The 19,752-nt window shown below is 43.3% G+C and overlaps 1 protein-coding gene across 2 annotated transcripts; it reads left to right on the top strand.

Moving 5' to 3' along the window:
• The first annotated feature begins 163 nt into the window (after positions 1-163).
• LOC116396405 (choline transporter-like protein 2) lies at positions 164-18,996 on the top strand. Of its 2 annotated transcripts, none has more exons than XM_031871002.1 (22): positions 164-307; positions 6,981-7,029; positions 7,113-7,186; positions 7,290-7,374; positions 8,573-8,657; positions 8,833-8,946; positions 9,066-9,126; positions 9,227-9,350; positions 9,496-9,579; positions 9,690-9,802; positions 11,063-11,194; positions 11,291-11,390; positions 11,530-11,622; positions 12,774-12,858; positions 13,098-13,360; positions 13,443-13,537; positions 13,627-13,730; positions 13,837-13,910; positions 14,023-14,093; positions 14,748-14,836; positions 14,976-15,060; positions 18,247-18,996. In XM_031871002.1, the coding sequence occupies exons 1-22, from the start codon at positions 280-282 to the stop codon at positions 18,351-18,353; spliced, it is 2,115 nt and encodes a 704-aa protein (XP_031726862.1). In that variant the 5' UTR covers positions 164-279; the 3' UTR covers positions 18,354-18,996. The 2 variants fall into 2 exon arrangements, with proteins under 2 accessions (XP_031726862.1, XP_031726861.1); XM_031871001.1 differs by lacking the exon at positions 164-307 and adding an exon at positions 4,625-5,486.
• The last annotated feature ends 756 nt before the right edge of the window (positions 18,997-19,752 follow it).

The following is a 19,752-nucleotide window of genomic DNA, read 5'->3' as shown; positions in this document are numbered from 1 at the left end:
AAACCAGTCCAGGAACGTAAACTCCCGCCTTGACTCAGCGATTGGCTCAGCGCCCTTGTCGATCACGGTGTCCTGCGTTTTCATTGGCCAGCTCTCTCCTCTTGCGGAATCTCGCTTTGAACGTTTGCAGATTTTGGAGCGGACTTCTGCTGGGGTGGTCAAAGTGTCAGAAGAAGAGAGGGGAACCTCCGTCAAGACTGGAAGTATGCTGTAGTTAGTCTCCCCCGAAAATAAAAACATAAAACAACACATTTGGCCCGGAAGAAACACCCTGTTATCATGGAACTGGAGGAGAAACCGAAATATGGTAATTATTTAAAGTCCAGCAGAGGCACGCTCTGCCTCGTCCCGGGATAGCTGCGAACTAACGTTACAACTGTAAACAACCTTAGATACTTTATTTTTGGCGCAAGACGATAACGGTACTATTTGTGGTAACTGCAAATACTTTCAGTATTTACACTAAGACGTGCTTTTGTGTTTAGTTTGCGACCAGCGGACCACTTTCCCTTCTTTTTTAACTTACTCAAACCTAAATATTAACTTGTACGCTGCTTAAAATTGTGAGTTCCCTTGTTATTAACATATTCAGTGCACGTATATACAGTTTATTTGTTTTAAAAAGCCAGGTCTGTATGTACAGAGTGCCTCGTGCATTGTGTGTGTACAATGTCCCGGTTTATCCGCTGCTTGTCCAGTTGCTGCCACATTCCTCAGACTGGTATGGCAGCAGGCAACAGGAGCTTATAGCTGACGCCCAGCTATCGATAGAGCTTATTAACAAAATGCCTCAAACGCGTGAGGCATGTGGTGGACGTCTGTTAGTGTCACCTTAGAAATATTCAGCTCAGACGAGAATGCATAATATCCATATATTTACATCTGTATTGTTCAAAACAGTATGCTTTATGTTTGTATTGCCACTGCTTTTTAATTATGTCCTGCTTACCACAAATATGTCTTATGATAGTGAAGATGCATTATTGCATATTGAGAATATGCAACGTGAGATGTGCAGCTCTTTGCTTCTTACAAGGGATTTCATAAAGCGTAAAACAATTAGTTTTCGGGCAAATTACATTGTTTCTTTTTGTATTTAGATACTTCAAAAACAAAGATTTTGCAATTGATGTTGTTCTGCAGCGACGTGTTGAGCATGTCGAGCTCTTTGCAGGATGTTCTAACGAGTAGGCATGAAAACAACACGAGGCACTTCTTCTGTCCGCTGGCTTCTTTCATGATGTGGCTTTAACGTGTTTTTTTTCCCTCCTCTTCTCTGCACACACCCTTCTCCACCCGTCTGCCCGCCACACCATGACTCACATTACCAACCCCTCCCCAGGAGGCAGCGCCACACTGAATACTTAGTCAAGGATGCAGATGGAGGAGACACAACATGATTGTGTTTGTTGGACCTTAAAGGAGATGACGGTTGTGACTCAGGCCGCAAATTCACTTAAGAGACGGCTGAGCCTTGAGAGAACGGCCTCAAGTAAACCTTCGGTGCAAACATTAATATGTATCAGTGCGTCTCGAGGCTATAGAGGGAAAGCAGCTAAAAAAAGGTCACAAGGACAGTAATCTAAAACTCCAGAACATTCTGCAGGAACATCTATAGTTTCACATGTTGGAGTAATTTCAGGCTGAGATATAACAAGGAACCTCAATGACAGGATTCGAGGCAGCCAGGCAGCATGCCCATGGTGCAGATTAGTAATTATAAGCCATATTTAGGAGAGTGGTTTTGAAACCCGATGCTGAGCTCCTCCGGTCTCTCTTTCAGGTCCTTGCGGTCTGTTTGAGTTTACGTGAGCTACATGTGCAGATTTAGTCCTAATTCAGTTTTCCTTTCAGCTCCTGCATGCTACAGCTTTTCCTCCCCGCGACTAACAAACGGCCAAAAACATCTCTGTCATTGCAGCCGACACGCTTCCACTTAAACGCGCTTCATCCTCGTCAAACCCTAACAACCCGAACAGGATCATGAGACTCTGCCTGAGATAAAAAAGGCATGACCAGGGCAGTGTGAGACTGGTTATTGAGGTCTGGGAGGATGAGTTTGCGGAGAGGAGGCGATACAAATGCAGAGTCATTTGGATTTGAGAGCGAGACCACCCCAGTGAGCTGCCCCCGCTCGTTAGTGAGTTTCTTTACCAGTCTGTAGCTCTGTTTGTTGCTCTTGGCTGACCTTGCTGGCCCTGAGAAATATTTATCTTTGTTAATACGAAAGCAACACATTTTTTGGGGAATTTTACCAGCTATTATATCCCTCAAATGTTCCTTGAAGTGTCTTCTACTGCGGTCAGGACGGTGCATTAATTATATCCGAGGAATGAAGTCTCAGATAGTATGTGTTGTTTAGAGAATATGGCTTCCTGTTGGCCACTTGTTTTTTGCTCATTCTGTGATTCACGTACAGCCTAAATGTATAAATTGGATCTTGGTTTCACGTTCTGTCATCCGTGTCTGAGTTAAAGAAATAACGACACTTGGTGTAACAGCAGAGATGAGGGGGTGACGTTTTCAGTTCGGTAGAAATGGGAACAGGCGACACATCTTAGAGGTTTGGATGGCAGATCCATGCTGTCAGGACTTTTTCGAGAAACATGGACTCCAATATATAACGAGACAAGATGTGCCAAAGGATACAACATTTTACTGTGGGTGTACCAAGGATGTCTGTGATTGTATGTGATTGTGGCGTTGCTTCCTTTTTAACACGCTCCACACCCTCCTACTGTAATGTAAGAGATGTGGGATGGCAGCAGCAGCAGTAACCTTGAGATGTTATTAAAGTCTTCCGTCTGTGCCGTCTGGCTATGAAATCACAATCCTTTTAAATATAGCCCTTTAATATCTAGATTGTATTACTTTCTTTTTTACTTCCGCTATTTTATTTGACCATTTCTTCTGCTTCTTTTAGTTCCCAGAACCTAAAAAATAATTAAAGTATGGTTGTACTATTGCACAACATGTATACCTGTCAAACACAGGTGGAACAAATTAGTGATTGCCAGGATGGAGTCATCGTTAACGTAATAAGCTTCACCTGTGCTTTTCCTGCTTTCACAAGTCACAATGTCTGCTGCTAAATAAAACAGGTATTGCTAATAATATATCAATAAAGTGCAGCTTGTTACTAGCATACTCAGTATTGTTGCTGATTGATAAAAATATATATATAATTAAGTTTATGCATCTATGAGATAGGATGGAATTCCCAAAAAGGGGAGCATGATTAAAAAGTAGGAACCACAAGACTATAGATACTGAACATCAGTGCTGTGTAGCTTACAGTGGACAATATGCCTTTTTCACCGCAGATATTTGGACATGTCATAGTAGGAAAAGCACAGGTGTTACTAATAACATATTGAAACTCAGGCTTCGGTGATTTTATTATTGACACCTGTGCTTTTCCTACTGTGACACGTCAAAATGTCTTCCATGAAAAAGGCCCGCCGGATTTCTTGTCGATTAAAAGTCAGTTCACCTGAAAATCAAAAGTACATATTTTTTCTCTCACCTGTGGTGCTATTCATCAGTCGAGATTGTTTTGGTATGGGTTGCCTGATTTTGGAGATATCTGTCGTAGAGATGTCTGCCTTCTCTCCAGTACAATATGACTATATGACACTCCAAAGAATACACTTAAAAAACTCAACAGCAGTCTCTCTTTCGAGATACTCCACAGACCTTGTTTTTATAGGAACTATTTTCTTAACCAAAGTTCTTACAGGAAACTACTCCCATTGAGTTTTAGGGCAGCAGTCTGATTAGTAAGCATCAGGTGTTATTGCAAAGATGGAATGCAGCGGGGTTCCTACACCCACACGGTGACTCTTTCGGTCACTACCCAAAGCTCATGACTATAGGTGAGGGTCTCCCACTCCACAGGCACTGTCCCCGACCACACAGCACAGAAGAGGCGTGTCACCCGAGACAGACCAAAAATATCCAGAGCATTCCGCATCTCAGGGCGAATCTCATCCACCCTGGCGCCTTTGCTGCTCAGGAGCTTTTTTTTACAACCTCAGCGACTTCTGCCAGGGAGGTCTTCCCCCAAGTCGTCAAAGTCTGCCTCCTCTGCCGAGGATGTGTTTGATGAGGAAAACTCCAACACAGCATCGCTCAGCTGGGGGCTTGTGAGTATCCCCACACCCGCCTCTCAACCCAGGGCAACTCCGGAAAGGGCCAGCCCCTCTCCAGGGGTTTTGGTTCCAGAACCAGTACTATCCGTGGAGGTGAGCCCAACTATATCTAGTTTGTACCTCTCTACCTCCCGCACCAGCTCCTATTCCTTCCCCGCCAGAGAGGTGACATTCCACGTCCCTAGAGCCAATCTGCGATGCCAGGGGTTGGCACCTCGAGGTCCTTGCCTCGGCCTGCTCTCGCCCGGCTCTCAATGCACCCGACTCCAACTCCGACTTTTTGAGTTATGGAAATCACAACAGGGAATTCCCATTCGCAGCAACATTGGCCCTGAACCAAAAACAGAGTGTTTGGAAACTTTCAGCCATTCCAGCTGGAATGAAAGTCTGTCAGCATCTGTTAAAAACATCTGTGGCATTTAGTCCTTCTGTGGACTCTTTGTTGGAATTATGAATTCATCTAACATACTCTGGTTGTGTACAGAACAGAGAGGGGTCCAAAGTTTCTAGTGCATGAAAGCATTTGGCCCCAGTGCAATACTGCCATGTCCCCACAAGATGGGAGAAACCACTTTGAGGGGAAGAGATTTGAATTGATCCTATTTCAGCTGCTCCACATGGCAATTTAATGGCAATTATTCAACATCAAAACTATGGCTCTTTTTAACCTAATATTATCAGTATATCTGTAAAAAATATACAACAAAATGAATTAAATATCCAGAATGTAATCATGCCCCCTCTTCCTCTGCAGCTACACAAAACACCACTGGAGGCAGCGGTGCAGGCGGTGTTCCTCCTTGTTGTCTCTGAACACATGTTTCTGATAACATCTAAGTACTTTGACTTTAGTCTCCACCCTCACATTCACACCCACGCCTCCTGTCTCTCCCTCGCACTTCCTGTCGAATAGTAAATTTGCCTGTTTTAGTTGCCGTTTTGTTTTGGGGGGGACAAACAAAGTGTAAAAAGCAGACAGAAAGACGGGTCTTTCTTTGGAAGTGGGAGGAGATAAAGGGAGATGCACAGGTGGGGCCCAGATTGGAAAGAGGCAGTTGATTCAGCATTAACACACGGGGGGGGGGGAAGTCTGCTGGCTGCTGCCCTGAGCTTACTGCTATTCACTGGGACAGGTTGGACTGGTTTCTACCTCCTCACTACCCGTGTTTTCCCTCGCGCTCTGGCTCATTTGTACCGGCAGAGAGAGCGAAGAAGAAGTGAACCAGATAAAGTGTCTGTAGAACAGAGTTAAGAGAGCTCTCTGTACATTTCCACATTTGACCCAGAGAGAAGGAATCAACATGCCCGAGGAAGGAGAGTTCTACGGAAAGAATGGTAACTGCTCGCTTTGCTTTAGTTTTCTGTTGATTCTCAGCTCTTTTTTTTTGTTTCATTCTGCATTCATCTAAGAGAAGTCAAATGAACAAGGGATTATTGGTTCATCTTTAGCCCTAACAAGGAATCCGTCTCATCAACTGTCTAAATTGTGTTGAGAGAAACCGGAGCGTCAGTATCAGCATGTCAACACTGTGGGGAAGGAATGGGTGTGTTTGTGTGGACAGCCTGCTAACACTGTGTGTGTGTGTGTGTGTGTGTGTGTGTGTGTGTGTGTGTGTGTGTGTGTGTGTGAGAGAGAGTGTGAGATCTGGGAGGTATTTTATCAATGTTTTTGCTCTTTGCACAAATATTACTGCGCCATGAGTTTGTGTTTGGATAATCATTACAGGGAGCAGGCTTCACTTGTAACAAATCCATGGTTCATTAAGCCTTTCACTGGTTCCTACAGCTACATATCAATGTGAACAAGGCCTACCTTTCCTTTGTTGAGTCTGACCTTTTGATTAATCTAGCACCCTGTTTATGAAAGGCAGCACCCATGCTCCTTCTAAACAGGAAGCTGTGACTTCTCTATAAGAGCTCGCCTGGTAAATGCTAGCTGCAGCATTATCCTCCAGATCACATAATTAATATGCAGAGACGCCACGGACCATATCATACTCCATGTTTTGGCTTTAACGTGTCTGGATCCGATGTTACACACGTGTACATACATGCAGACGATGGTAGGGTGGGTTTGGTGGTGGTGGTGGTGCTTGAAGCACTAAAAAAGCAGCCAAAATATTGATTAATTTGGATATAAAACCAATATTTATTTTTGTGTTGGAGCGGTGGCTGTGCCGCCTGCCCATCTGTGACTTTTTTTTTTTTTTTTTTCTTTGCTCTCCATCACTAATGTGTCTCATTGATTTCTTATGTCTGCCCCTGGAGAGCAATGACCTGCTAAGTGAAGCTAACGCTCCCCGATGAATTTAGCTCGGAGCCAAAAGATGAATTTGCTCGGATAATAGAAGCTTCTATTCTGCTGCTTCTGACACGCTGACCTCGGGTAACCTGCAGCAAACATACCTGAATGCCTGACTAGTTATCAGAACCCACAGAGCATCAGTTGACATGTAAAGTATAAAGTAAAGTATATTGCATCAAAGTTTCAACTGAAATGAATGCATATGAGACTGTCAAAAGTCTCCCGTGTGAGCTCCGTCTAGCACATGGGTTTAACTCTGCTTAGTCACCAGGGAGGAATTTGTTGTGTTGCCAGGCGTGTCTTGCCTGGAGTGAAAAGTCATCTGACAGAAGAATGGGAGGGAGAGAGGGGGGGAGTGTGGCATACTGTCTCTTAACCTTAAATTCACTGCTCTTTTAAAAATAACCCGGGTGCAAGGTGCATCTCTATTTTTAACATATCGTGTTGCATGTACGGTTGTAGGGATTAATAGTCAGAATTTGCATAGAGTGACAAATGCACTTCTTCTTTTTCCTTCTGTGCAGGCGAGCCGAGGAAGTATGACCCGACCTTCAAGGGCCCGATCCAGAACCGGTGAGAGAGGGGCGTGGCTTCTGGTTATCACCAAGAGTTTTTCTTTTTTCGACCCCCCTCACCCTTTGCTCTGTCCCCTCTAGGGGCTGCACAGACATCGCGTGCTGCATCCTCTTCATTATTGCCATACTGGCTTATATCGCAGTGGGAATACTGGGTAAGAGAAAACACTTCTAAAAACACAATCTAAAACTTTTATAATGCAAATTATAATGCAATTTGTTTTTTTTAACCTTTACCTTCTGTTTCTGTGCTCCCAGCCTGGTCCCAGGGCGACCCCAGGAAGGTGATCTATCCCACGGACAGTCGAGGCCAGTTCTGCGGGCAGGCTGGCACCCCACTGGCGTGAGTTGCTTTCCACGCAATGATTATAATTAATTCGCCGAATGGTGTGAGCTTCAGTGCAGCGAATGTGTGAACGTGTGGGAAGGTGAAATATACAAATGTTATTGTCTACCTCAAAAATACTCTTTACATAATACAGTTAGTTGATGCAAACATTGCAAGAAAAAGATAAATTAATAAACAGTAAACATATTATTTAACAATCTTTGACACTTTAACCCATCAAAATGGCTTTACAGGCAACAAACTGTATTCTCTCATAATCTTTTTTTTTTTTTCTAATTTATTTTTTAAAACACGGCATACTCGAGTTTAACTCTTTGGGGTTTAAAGTGCCCACTTTATTAATCCAGAATCCCTCCGTCATAAGCGGCACCTTCTCAAGCTCCTCCCCTCTCTGCGGCCGTGGTTACACTCGTCTTCTCCCTGCAAATGGAAGAGAGGAGGAAGGCCGGGACTGGAGCCCCAGATGAGACCAGCTGTCTGAGACCTGTTAAGTTACTGCTGATGAAAACACAACATTTCCTGATTTGTATCGTTTCAAAATAAAATCCTTTTAAATACCAACGTAACCGGGGTAAAAAAATGTCAGGAGAAGGTGTTCATCACAGAATAAGCGGCGCTTCGTTGGCGGCTATTCTTTAATAAAACAAGTCAGCTGATACTGCAGGGAGGAAGAGTAAGCAGCAAAGGTTTTATTTTGCTTTTACTGCGTGAAGTTTTTTGGAAATTATGTGTTTATCACCGTTTTACTGCGGCTCCTTTGACCACAAAGAATCTCCGATCACTATCCGACCAGGCGGGTCGCATCGAAGTGTCAAATGTGGACACACGCATGCGGAAACAGCTGAGCACCGATCTGTCACATCGGACCCCAAAAGTCCCATTGAAAAGATCTCAAACTTCCGCATAAATGCCATTAAAGAGACGGGATGATCCATTTCCATTAAATGTGCCGCTGCGTTACTTTTCCTACACGCCCTTTACCACATATGAAACCATTGTACCTGTATATCTATGGATGCACCAGCCTCATAAGGAAACAATCATAATGTTGGTTTGTGTGTAGCCAGAAACAGAAATAAAGCATAGGTGCACTGTTGGTCATAGAAATGCACAGACATGGCGTTAACGCCTCCCGTCAGCGTTTTCTTCCTCTGACCATTTTGCACGTGTGTGTGTGTGTGTGTCTTAACAGCAACAAGCCACTGCTGTTCTACTTCAACATCATGAAGTGTGCCAGCCCCATGGTGCTGCTGGAGTTCCAGTGTCCCACCACGCAGGTGTGAACTCACGTATTCTTCTCTGGTCCTTGGGGAAACCTTATCAGTGTGTAGAATGGATACCAGGCACAGCTACTGCGGTTGTTTTTAAACCATGGAACCTGCTGTGCTGCATTCCGCACCAGTGAATGCCTTAACCGCTCTCGATGTAACTGTGCGCTCCCTCCTTTTTTAGATGTGCGTGGAGAAGTGCCCCGAAAAGTTCATGACGTTGGTGAAAGCCTACACCAACAAAAAAGACTTTGAGGACTACAAGAGATTCTGCAAGGACGGTGTGACCAACGCAATGGTGAGTTCAAAGCCATGTTGTTGAGTTGAAGCCCCCTTGGAGGACACCCTGTGCTGCCTCCACTATTTAGATTGTCCAAAGGTTTCCGCACACCTTCGTGTCTGTTTGCTGTGTTTCAGGGTATACCACAAATCCTCAGTTTAGGTCTCTGTCCCGCCATGCTGACCCCCAGCAGACCATGTGAGTTGGATCATAATTATATACATGTTGTATACATCCAGATTGCTGCCATGTACACATCAATCAACCAGCCTCATCTCTCATTTCTGCTTTCCTTCAGTCACCCGCCGGTGTTTCCCAGCTTTGGGCCAGAAAGAAGGCGTGGTAACCGTGGGAAACAACTCTCACTTCGATGACGGGAGCGGAAACATGAGAGACGCCAAGGATCTTCTGGATGGAGTCAAGTGAGTGCATCGCTCTTGTAAACAGCTGTGTGTACGTGTCCCCGGCCCGACACGTTAGTTATATTTTATTTATTTTACAAACCGCACCCGACGAGGAACTCCGTAGCGCTGAAAACGGATTAAACACTCTGGAATCTCTCTGCAGGAACGCCACCGTGGTTATCGAGGCTCGCCAGGTGGTCATGAAAATCTTCGAGGATTACACACAGTCCTGGTACTGGATCCTGATGTAAGTCACCCGCCTACGTTGTGTACAGCTGCGTCTCCTTTTGATCCGATGTGTGCGTGTGTGCAACATTGTGCTCACCTTCCCTCCTCACACCTTGAAACTCTCTGTAGAGGGTTGGTCCTCGCGATGCTCATCAGCCTGCTCTTCATCGTGCTGCTGCGCTTCCTGGCGGGGATCATGGTCTGGGTCATGATTGTCTTGGTGATACTGGTCATAGGATATGGTAAGGGCCAAAGCACATGTTTTAGAAGGCAGGTTGTACCACCAGCGACACAATTGTTTTTTGTTTTCTTTGTGCATTGCATTGTGGGAGAATAGTGTCCATCAACAGCACACCGAAAAATGTGTTTTATAGGATCTATGCCGACAGTTTTAGTTTGCTTTTTCTCTTCACTTTTCCAGTGTGAACCAACTACACACTCCGAACCTGCTTAGAGTTAGTGTGTGGTATAATATTGGGACTCATCTTGAAGTTAAACACGTGTTTCTGGTGGATGGAAAAAACAAAGCCATCATCGATGCTCAGCTTCACCATGGCAGTGGGTGAATAAAGAGCAGGGCCTCCATTCTAATCTGGTGGAGCTTGAGATATTTACACATGCCCATGTGGAATATGTTAATTCCATTTTTGCTAAAGAAAATTGCAGCGTAAATGGAGAAAACAGTCGATGTGCTTTTAAGTTTTTTTAAATCCATCAGTGATGCAGTCTGTGAGAGAAGAAAATCAACATCTTCTTCCTTGCTATCAAAACACTGCTGTTCTCTGTCTCTATCACTCTGTTTGGATATTTGGATGTTTTGAAGTGGGCTGGTAGGAGGTACTACTCCATAGTCCGTGTATTACTTCCAGTAGATGGCTACTGGAACTGATTTTGGAGTACCAGCACAGAAGCAAAGCAATGTGCTGCTGCTGACGGGCGCAGCAGCCGAACCTATTTTAGACGCCTAAAAAGATCAAAACCAGTTTAAGCCACCGGACTCCTTTGACAAAAACATTAGTTTTACCTCACAGAACACGGGAGTTGCTGGTCCACTGCTGCCTCGATCAGTTTGTGACTTTGGTGAATCCGAACTAACCCTTTAAATCACCGAAGTCACACAACAACACATACACACTAACAGTTCGAGGCAACAGTAGACCAGCAACTCCAGTGTTCTGCGAGGTGAAACTACTGTTTTTATCAAAGGAGTCTTGAGAGCGACTTCAAACGGACGTCTGATGGCAAAGTAAAGTGGTGAAGATACTGTAAATAAAGAATACCTCAAAACTGATATTGCTTTTTTTTAAGGTGTCTAAAATTCATTTGACTGATGCCTCATCCACAGCAGCACATTGCTTTGCTCCCATGCTGTTACTCCTGTATGTTTCTCCTAACTGTAGGCCTGCACTCTGTGTCTGTGTGTGTGTGTGTGTGTGTGTGTGTGTGTGTGTGTGTGTGTGTGTGTGTGTGTGTGTGTGTGTGTGTGTGTCCTTGCTGTCCAGGTATCTTCCACTGCTACATGGAGTACGCCGCCCTGAAGGGAGAGGCGGGCGCCAATGTGACTCTACAGGAACTGGGCTTCCAGACGGACTTCGCAGTCTACCTGCAGATCAGACAGACCTGGCTGGCCTTCAGTCAGTACACCGCTCGTACTCGAGTCAAGATTCTGACACGTTGCCGTGAAACACCCTCATGACGTCTCTCTCTGCGACCCTTCTCTCCTTTTTTAGTGATCATCCTGGCCATTGTGGACGTCATCATCATCCTGCTGCTCATCTTCCTCAGGAAGAGGATCCTCATCGCCATCGCTCTCATCAAAGAAGCCAGCAGGTCAGACTTCACAGGATGGGAGGAGTGGAAAGACAGATCGATGATGATCATAGTGGTGGATTAAAGTGTCTGACTAATGGCACAGATGAGGTAATCAAATTACAACTAATTGTAATTGGTTGTGATGTTGTGTTCACAGAGCTGTCGGTCACGTGATGAGTTCCCTTTTCTACCCTCTCTTCACGTTCTTCCTCCTAGCCATGGTCATCGCCTTCTGGGCCGTTACTGCTGTGTATCCTTTCAACTCGCTGTCAGCCGGTGTCGTTGTTTATGGTCGAGCGTGGTCCGAAACGCAGGAGCAACAGGTGGAGAGCATTAAGACTGGTGGAGCTGCCCATTAAACCAGCAGCTCCTACAGGAACGGTTGCTTTCAAAGAAAATAACTCCGTGGCCTATTTGCCACAGGTTGTTTCAAATTCATCATGAACGATAAGTAACAGCTTGAACTTTGATATATGAGACTGATGTGTGAATCAGAGGCACATCAGCAACAATAAAGATGATAAATCAGTAAATTGACATACAGCAGTATAGTAGATCTATATGTGTGGTTAAAACAATGTACAAAGTAACCATCCAGTTCATTTTGAACTGAAACACCTTGAGAACTTAATATATTGTGGATTTTGATTTGGACAGTTTTAAGCACTTCTTGGGAATACGGCGGTTAAGTTTGGAAGTCAAGCTAATGCAGAAGTGCCTTAACTTGCATTCTCTCTAATGGCCATCAGGGGGCGACTCCTCTGATTGTATAGAAGTCTATGAGAAAATGACTCTACTTCTCTCTTGATTTATTACCTCAATAAATATTGTGAACATGAGTTTATGGTCTCAATCTCTAGTTTCAAGTCTTCTTCAATACAGCATGATGTTCAATTAGTAAATTATGGTCCATTTAGTGTCAAATAGACCATAAAGCAGAGTATGCTTTAGGGCGGGGCTACCCTGTGATTGACAGGTCGCTAGGGAGTTGTCCGGGCTGTTGTGTTACGACTTTAACCCTTTCACAGTGCGTTTCCAGTTCATCAAAGTAAATTGTGTTTGGTTGCCGAAAAATTGTTGCATTCAGCATTTGATTGTGCTCCACCCTCTCGTGGCACTTCTGCAAAACAAACAAGATGGCGACGGCCAAAATACCGAACTCGAGGCTTCAAAACCGTAGTCCACAAACTGTGTGACGTCACGCTGACTACGTCCACTTCTTACATAAAGTCTGAGTGAAGTCCAGAAGCAGAAATAAGCTTGCACATGTGGATAAGTAATTCAGCTCAGGTGGTCATTAATGTAACCAACAGTGTGCCAAAATGAATGTGATGTCATATGCAGCAGTTGGATGTTGAATGAGATCTGTTATGATCGTTTGTCCTTAATGGAACCGATCAGCTTCTTGTCTACCTCCAATGAACCCATCTACAAAGTGTTCAATGAGACGGTATGCGACCACTCTAGAAAAACCTGTGACCCAGCGGTAAGTTGTCTTATTTCATTTCATTTCAGATTTATGTTGGATCCTGCAGGCAGCATGTTTTTGATCTTACTGCAGTTTTAAGACAACATAACTGTTAATAAGTTATCCTCGTATTGACCTTTTGAACCCTGATTCTTCCCCTGAATTCTCATATTGAGTGAACGGTCATGTTAAATAGAAATCTCGTGGATTCCCACTGTGCGTATGAGGTCTCTGATATAACCTGCATCCGTTCTCAGAACTACTCAACCAGTGAGGAAAAAGCGCACTGCCCCGACTCGGAGTGCCTTTTCGCCTTCTATGGCGGAGAGACCGCCTACCACAAGTACCTGATCGGCCTGCAGTTCTACAACGTCTTCCTCTTCTTCTGGTGCGCCAACTTCGTCATGGCTCTGGGACAGATGACGCTGGCCGGGGCCTTCGCCTCGTACTACTGGGCCGTCAACAAGCCGGACGATATGCCCGCCTTCCCGGTCTTTTCTGCCCTGGGGAGATCTCTCAGGTGTGTGTGGAGGATGTTTCGGCATCATCTCACGCCTAACATTTGAAGTATAACGCGTGCAATTTTCCCTATCTTGTTTCAGGTATCACACGGGAACTCTGGCGTTCGGATCCCTCATCCTCTCAATCATCCAGATCATCAGGGTTTTGCTAGAGTATCTGGACCACAAGCTGAAAGGTCTATTGCTGCTCGAGGCTACAAGCCATATTTTGAATCCAGTGTTGATCAGACTTTCACTTACCTGTCAATCACCGTCTCATTCCCAGGAGCCCACAATAAGTTTACCAAGTTCCTGTTGTGCTGTCTGAAGTGCTGCTTCTGGTGTCTGGAGAAATGTATGAAGTTCCTAAACAGGAATGCCTACATCATGGTGGGTGGTTTTTAAGTCGCTGTACTCATCCCATCATTAAAATAGAAACACATCGTACTCCGTCATGTTGAATCATCTGAATGTAATGAGTGCGTTCGGCCTCCAGGTGGCGATCTACGGCAAAAACTTTTGCACCGCTGCCAGAGATGCCTTCCTCCTCCTCATGAGGAACATGATCAGGTGAGTGGACACCGGGGTCTGGGATTTGCATCATTTTTTTTCAGCGTTTGATTTCATAAGATTGGAAGTCTCCCTTTTACAAAGAATAAGTGATCCTCTTTAATCCCTCCAGGGTGGCCGTCTTAGACAAAGTGACAGACTTCCTCTTGTTTTTGGGCAAACTGCTCATCGTTGGGCTCGTGGGTGAGTCTGTTTTTATTTCTTCATGCTTGAATATTTCATTGGACAAATGCAGTATTCTAGATAGAGAATAGGGCTGCATCAATATGGAAAATATGAGGTCATGTTGAATATTGCGATAATGATATTACTTGCGATAAATAAATCGTGTAATTAAAGTGTACTCGGTTCTACCTTACTGCTTCTTTCAGTATACTCCTTAAATACAACAAATTGCAAATCCCATTGAAGCTTAAAGCATGACAGTTTTAACTGCATAGGTCATCATAATGAGCTCCTTCACAGTCTGCTGCATTACAAGCACAGCTGGACTGAATGGGCTTCCGCAGACGTCAATGCAAAATATACCTCATAAATTGTACAATTTGTCATAATGAGCTAATTTAGATTCGATAATTGGGAAATACTGAGCGGTTTTCGTATTTCAATGGAATACTAACACAATGAGGCTGAATGGATTTCCATAGACTTTCATGTACGATGTAAATTATATCGACATAATTTGCTTATTCACAACCAATCAGTGTGAAACATGGAGCGCCTTAAAGCTTGCTTGGAGTTTGTAGTGTGTACAGGCTGCGGCTGGAAAATCGAGGAAATACAGTCAATGTCAATGGGGATTTGACTTTGAGTTTTTTTTGGTCCTCTCTTCCACAGGGATCTTTGCCTTCTTCTTCTTCTCTGGGAGAGTGAAGGCCTTTGAGGATACAACCCCCCATCTCCACTACTACTGGGTGCCCATCCTGGTGAGTGTGCCGCTCCGTTTCTTCCCAGGAACAGTAGTGTTATACAGTCACACAACAGAAATGGTGTATACTTCTGTTCCCCTGCTTTCTTTCTGATCCTGATCCATGTGTGATTTACGGCTCTTCTCGTCCCCCTCAGACTGTGGTGGTTGGCTCCTACCTCATTGCCCATGGATTCTTCAGCGTGTACGCCATGTGTGTGGACACCCTCTTCCTCTGTTTCTGTAAGTAACATTGCAGTCGTCCCCGTCTTACTTCTAGATTTTGCGGGGTCATGTGGACGCCGAGTAAAATAATTCGGCATTGCAGATCTGTTGTATTGAGAAGAAAAAAAAAAAGCTCATTCGTTACCAGCTAAAAACTTTCCTCACTTCTTCAAGTCTCTCATTGCTTTTGGTGTCGGGCTGTCACTAATTCTAAATTGTATGAGTACGGTGTGCCACACTTCAAAATAACCAGTTTCTTATTCTGGAAACTGTGGCTGCTTGGTGTTGAACTGTTAACTTTTTAAATGCCTGTGGGTGCCTTTTGCTTGCTTGCTGTTTGACTCTCTTTCTCTTTCTTGTCTCCTCTTTTTTTTTTTTTTTTTTTTCTCACTTCCCACAATTCACCCCCTCCCTTTTCTCCTTCCTACTGGCCCTTTAACATCTTCTTTTTTCTTTTTGTTTTTTTAAACCTTGAATTCAATACTAATTTTCTGTTCCATCCATTAACACGTACACAAACGCGCGCACACACACAATAAGGTGAAGATCTGGAGCGCAATGACGGTTCAGCCGCAAGGCCTTATTACATGTCCTCAACCCTTCGTGAGATTCTGTGGAAGAACGTGGCTGAGGATCCGTCTTCGGCAACAAGATGACGGAGACGTCCGGCCGAAGCAGGATCAGGAGGAGGAAGACGCGGCTTAGACGAGGAGTTTTGTGGGGAAGGACACAGATTTACGGGCAAAGCAAAACCCCAGCAGCACATTTTTTGAATGGTTCTAGTTAAAGATCTTAAAGGATGATAGTAAGGAGCTGGAACTTTGTGAATTACCCTCCTTTGCACTTAACCCACTCATCACAGAGTTCTTTTGTTCACAGCAGAGTTATACATATTTCCTTTTACCTTCTCGTTTCCGCACAAGGAAACATAGAAAACAAGATGCGAAGGATTTGTTTTCTTAATTGACCATTTGCTAAAACCCTCCCCCGACCAGTGATTGTCCAATCATAGCTTAGCAACCTTGACAGTAGATGTGAACGGTGTGCAAGAGGCTTTAGGAGTTTGGAAAGTAGTGTCTTTAGTATTAGATTTAAGAAATTAGCTTGAAGGGTGCTCGGAGAATGACGAACTCTGCCAAGGCCGTTGCATGTATCTGCCCCGTGATTCGGATCCGTGCCGAAATTTGACTTCCTTGGCTACACCCTTCCACCAAGTGGCATGAAAATCGGGGCCGGTAGTTTTTCCCTTAATCATGCTGTAAAATAGATCAACAAACTAAACCGAACACAATATATAAAATGTGTGTGAAGGTTATAATTACATTAAAGCAAAGGTTTATGGTAGGGCTTAAGCTCCGTTTATCGTTAGCATTTTGGGCTAACTAGCTTCCAACCTGTAGTACTTACCCATTGATGGTTCCAACGCAAAATAACATTTCATGCTACATTATCTTGCGGGGTTACAGGTTGAGTTCACAACAGCACATTTATTGCAGTATTTCTTGGATGCTACATCAGCGTGTAAGATAACTTGGCGACTCTTTCCTTATTCCAAAAAACAGCCAAAATCATCATTCAAGAGACCATTATGTTCACAAAACACAACAATCGGTTAGTCCTCATCCGATCGTTACAAGTAAACTATTAAAAATGCAAGCTTGTATCAATGCTAGCAATAACGCATACGTCTAACTTCTGTAATGCGTACGTCCGAGATGCTCACAAGGCATTTTTTTGCAAGTCCAAGTCAACTCTTGAGTCTCGTGGCTGTAATGAGCATTATTTCATCGGCTGCAATCCGGACGGCTCAGAACACGGCATAGATGCATGTCAGAAAACCAAAGCATGTACTGTATCGTCCTTTTATCTATTAGCATACAATATCTACATTGATTAGTTGTTTGGCATATGATCGCTTTAAATGGGCTATTGCAATGCAATATGGAAACAAACAAAAACACAATGAAAACTTTCCTTTTAAAGTAAATTTTGCTCCTAAAATAGATGTTGACTAACGTCACTCAGGGTAACAGGAATATATTATTACGCATGCAATAAAAACAGTATTGTATAATTACACAGGGTCTCCAACTAATGACAGCTTCTAATCTACTGTCATTGAACACACCCCTCAAGCCAACCTTTTCCTTACCCTAGCCTCAGTCTCGGCATGAGTCCCTCTGGTTTGAGACGACGTTTTCAACCATCTCATGGAGCTCACGTTAGCTTAATTAGCTCTTTGGCAACAACTGACAAATAATCAAAGTGTCTAGAAATGAGAAGCTTGATTTTGTCTACCTCTGTCTGACACAGAGGCTCCTCTTTCTCAAAAATGACTAAGAATTTCGAGTGATTGATCTCACAATTATCACTGTGATGTGTAGTGTGTGTGTGTGTGTGTGTGTGTGTGTGTGGGGCTTAGCGAATGGTCAATTGAACATCAAGCATGTGTCTAGGGAATGAGCGCATTAAAATGTGGGTCATTTGTTGCCTGGTTTAGATGATGAAATGGTCTCTGATCTGAGGTGTTAAGATTTAGTTTAGACGGTTTGACAGCCAGGTCTTTCCTCACTTAATGACATGGTGCTTGAAATGTCTCCAGTTCGTTTCTGGTACTTTGAACGTGTTGCAAACGTTGTAAACTATTGTATGAATGGCTTACTGTGACATTTCTGTCACAAACTGACATTTAGTTTTTTTTGTTTTGTTTTTTTTCTAAGTCTTTTGATAGTCCCTCCCACTGCCACGGGCCAATAGAAACTTGAAGCCGTTCATGTGCCTAATTTACAGTGTTAACGCAGGTCTGTTTGCACCTTTAGTGTATCCGTTTGTTCAAAGTTTATGCAAACGTGATAATCGGTGTTAAGTTCTGCACTATCAGTGCACTTTCATTTCTGTTAACACCAAACAGGTTTTTCTATGTTTGAAGTGTGTTTTTCATTCAGTGCGTCTTTACAAGGGAGTGTGTGTGCTTGGCATTAAAGTTGGTTCAATAAACAGTATCTGAGGCAGTCATTTAAACACTTTGAATAGATTGATGCTGTTGGTGATTGTCCGAACTATTAATCAAAGATTTATGTTTATTAAATGCAAATTAAACTTAAAGTGGAAACAAGCCAAATTTACTCTGTCCTTTTTACAAGTACTAGTCTCTGAGGCTCTGATGACCTTTGGTGCTAAACCTTCTGTTGAATCTCGTTCCAGTGGAGGATCTTGAGAGGAACGATGGCAGTGCCGAGAGGCCCTACCTGATGCCCGAGAGCCTCCGCAAAGTCCTGAACAAGAAGAACAAGACTGAGCCGGCTCAATAGAGCCGCTCCTCCTGTGAGGCGAGACCGTGGACCGGACCATAGTTTATTTTTTGCTCAGTGGAAGACGGCTTGGACAAGAACGCCATCAGTCACCAGGGGCCTACAGGTGACGGATCAGTTGTGTCATCCATTCTATTCTGTTACTGCCAAACGTTTCATTCCCACGCGTTTCTCACAAATTCGACAGTTCCATTTTTATCCGTCTGGTTTTCAATTTAGAGCGTTGTGGAATTTAAAATTTCCGTTTTGGCTGTAGCTGTAAATTTGAAGTATTTTATTTTGAGCATGTTTTCATTTAATATATTTGTGTTACATGAAGGTTAGCTCATATGCAATCTGCTAAAGTTGTTTTAATGTGTCTTTGCGCTTTTATAACTGTAATCTTCTATTATATTTGAATAAATATTTAACATTGTTACCAAAGCCATTACGCTGCCACTCATGCATAGTGGAGGTCATTTACATCTACAAATTAGACTAGTGTGTTTTACCAGCCAACATATGGAGAGAAATATAAACGGGAACCAAAGCAAAATGTATATTGTAATAGATGTACAGGAATATACTTTCGCACTTATTTCATCATTGTGGAGTTGAATTGAGAATGTTTTTTTTTTTGAAATAAACATAGTTTTTTACATAATTGTATGAGACCGACTCTTCTTTTAAAAACTATTATTCATTTCCATTCCAAACGCTTCCAACAGCTCTTGGGTCAGTGCCCTGAACCCAGTCTGCCTTGGTTTCATTTCATTGATGCCCCCTGATGGGCATTGGACTTCTCCCCCATGTCACCGAATCACCTGTTGGAGAAAACTAATGGTTACATGAGATTATACGTCATTGTTCAGTCCTAAATCACAAGCTTCCCATGTACAGGTATTAAAGCTGTAAGTAACTGTGACGCTCTGGTCTGACACATTAAGATTGCACAAATATATAATTATGATCAATTTCTCAGTCTGCAAACGGTCTTAAAATGGCTCCAGAAAAATAACTTGCCCTGTAAATGTTGTCCTTCCCAATAAGAGGTAGTGCTCTTGGTGAGATGCCGATACAGGTTGGGATTTGTAGTCTTGTAGTTAAGACTGTAGTCTTTAACAGAACGGTCAGTCAAACTCAAATGAGTCTTTATTGTGAGCATGAACTTTTTCAGCTAAATGAAGAAAGCTTAACCTACATTACGGAATGTGTTGGTCAATTTAAGTTAATTCTAATGAATACATTTAGTCTTTTGTAATGAAGATGGACGTTCTGACCTTGATATTTGTGCTTTCATTAACCATATGCCAGCTTTAACATTTTTACAGCAAGAATTATCTCCCCAAAAAGCCACCAATCGATTACATTTTTCAAAATACATGACAAAAATGTCCTGAACCGTAAGCTTCAAATTGAA

The sequence above is a fragment of the Anarrhichthys ocellatus genome, unplaced genomic scaffold (assembly GCF_004355925.1).
Source record: "Anarrhichthys ocellatus isolate YVR2014 unplaced genomic scaffold, GSC_Weel_1.0 scaffold55, whole genome shotgun sequence".
NCBI classification, from domain to species: domain Eukaryota; kingdom Metazoa; phylum Chordata; class Actinopteri; order Perciformes; family Anarhichadidae; genus Anarrhichthys; species Anarrhichthys ocellatus.
The sequence above is the reverse complement of the archived record's forward strand: the minus strand, read 5'-3'. Positions and strand labels throughout refer to the sequence as shown.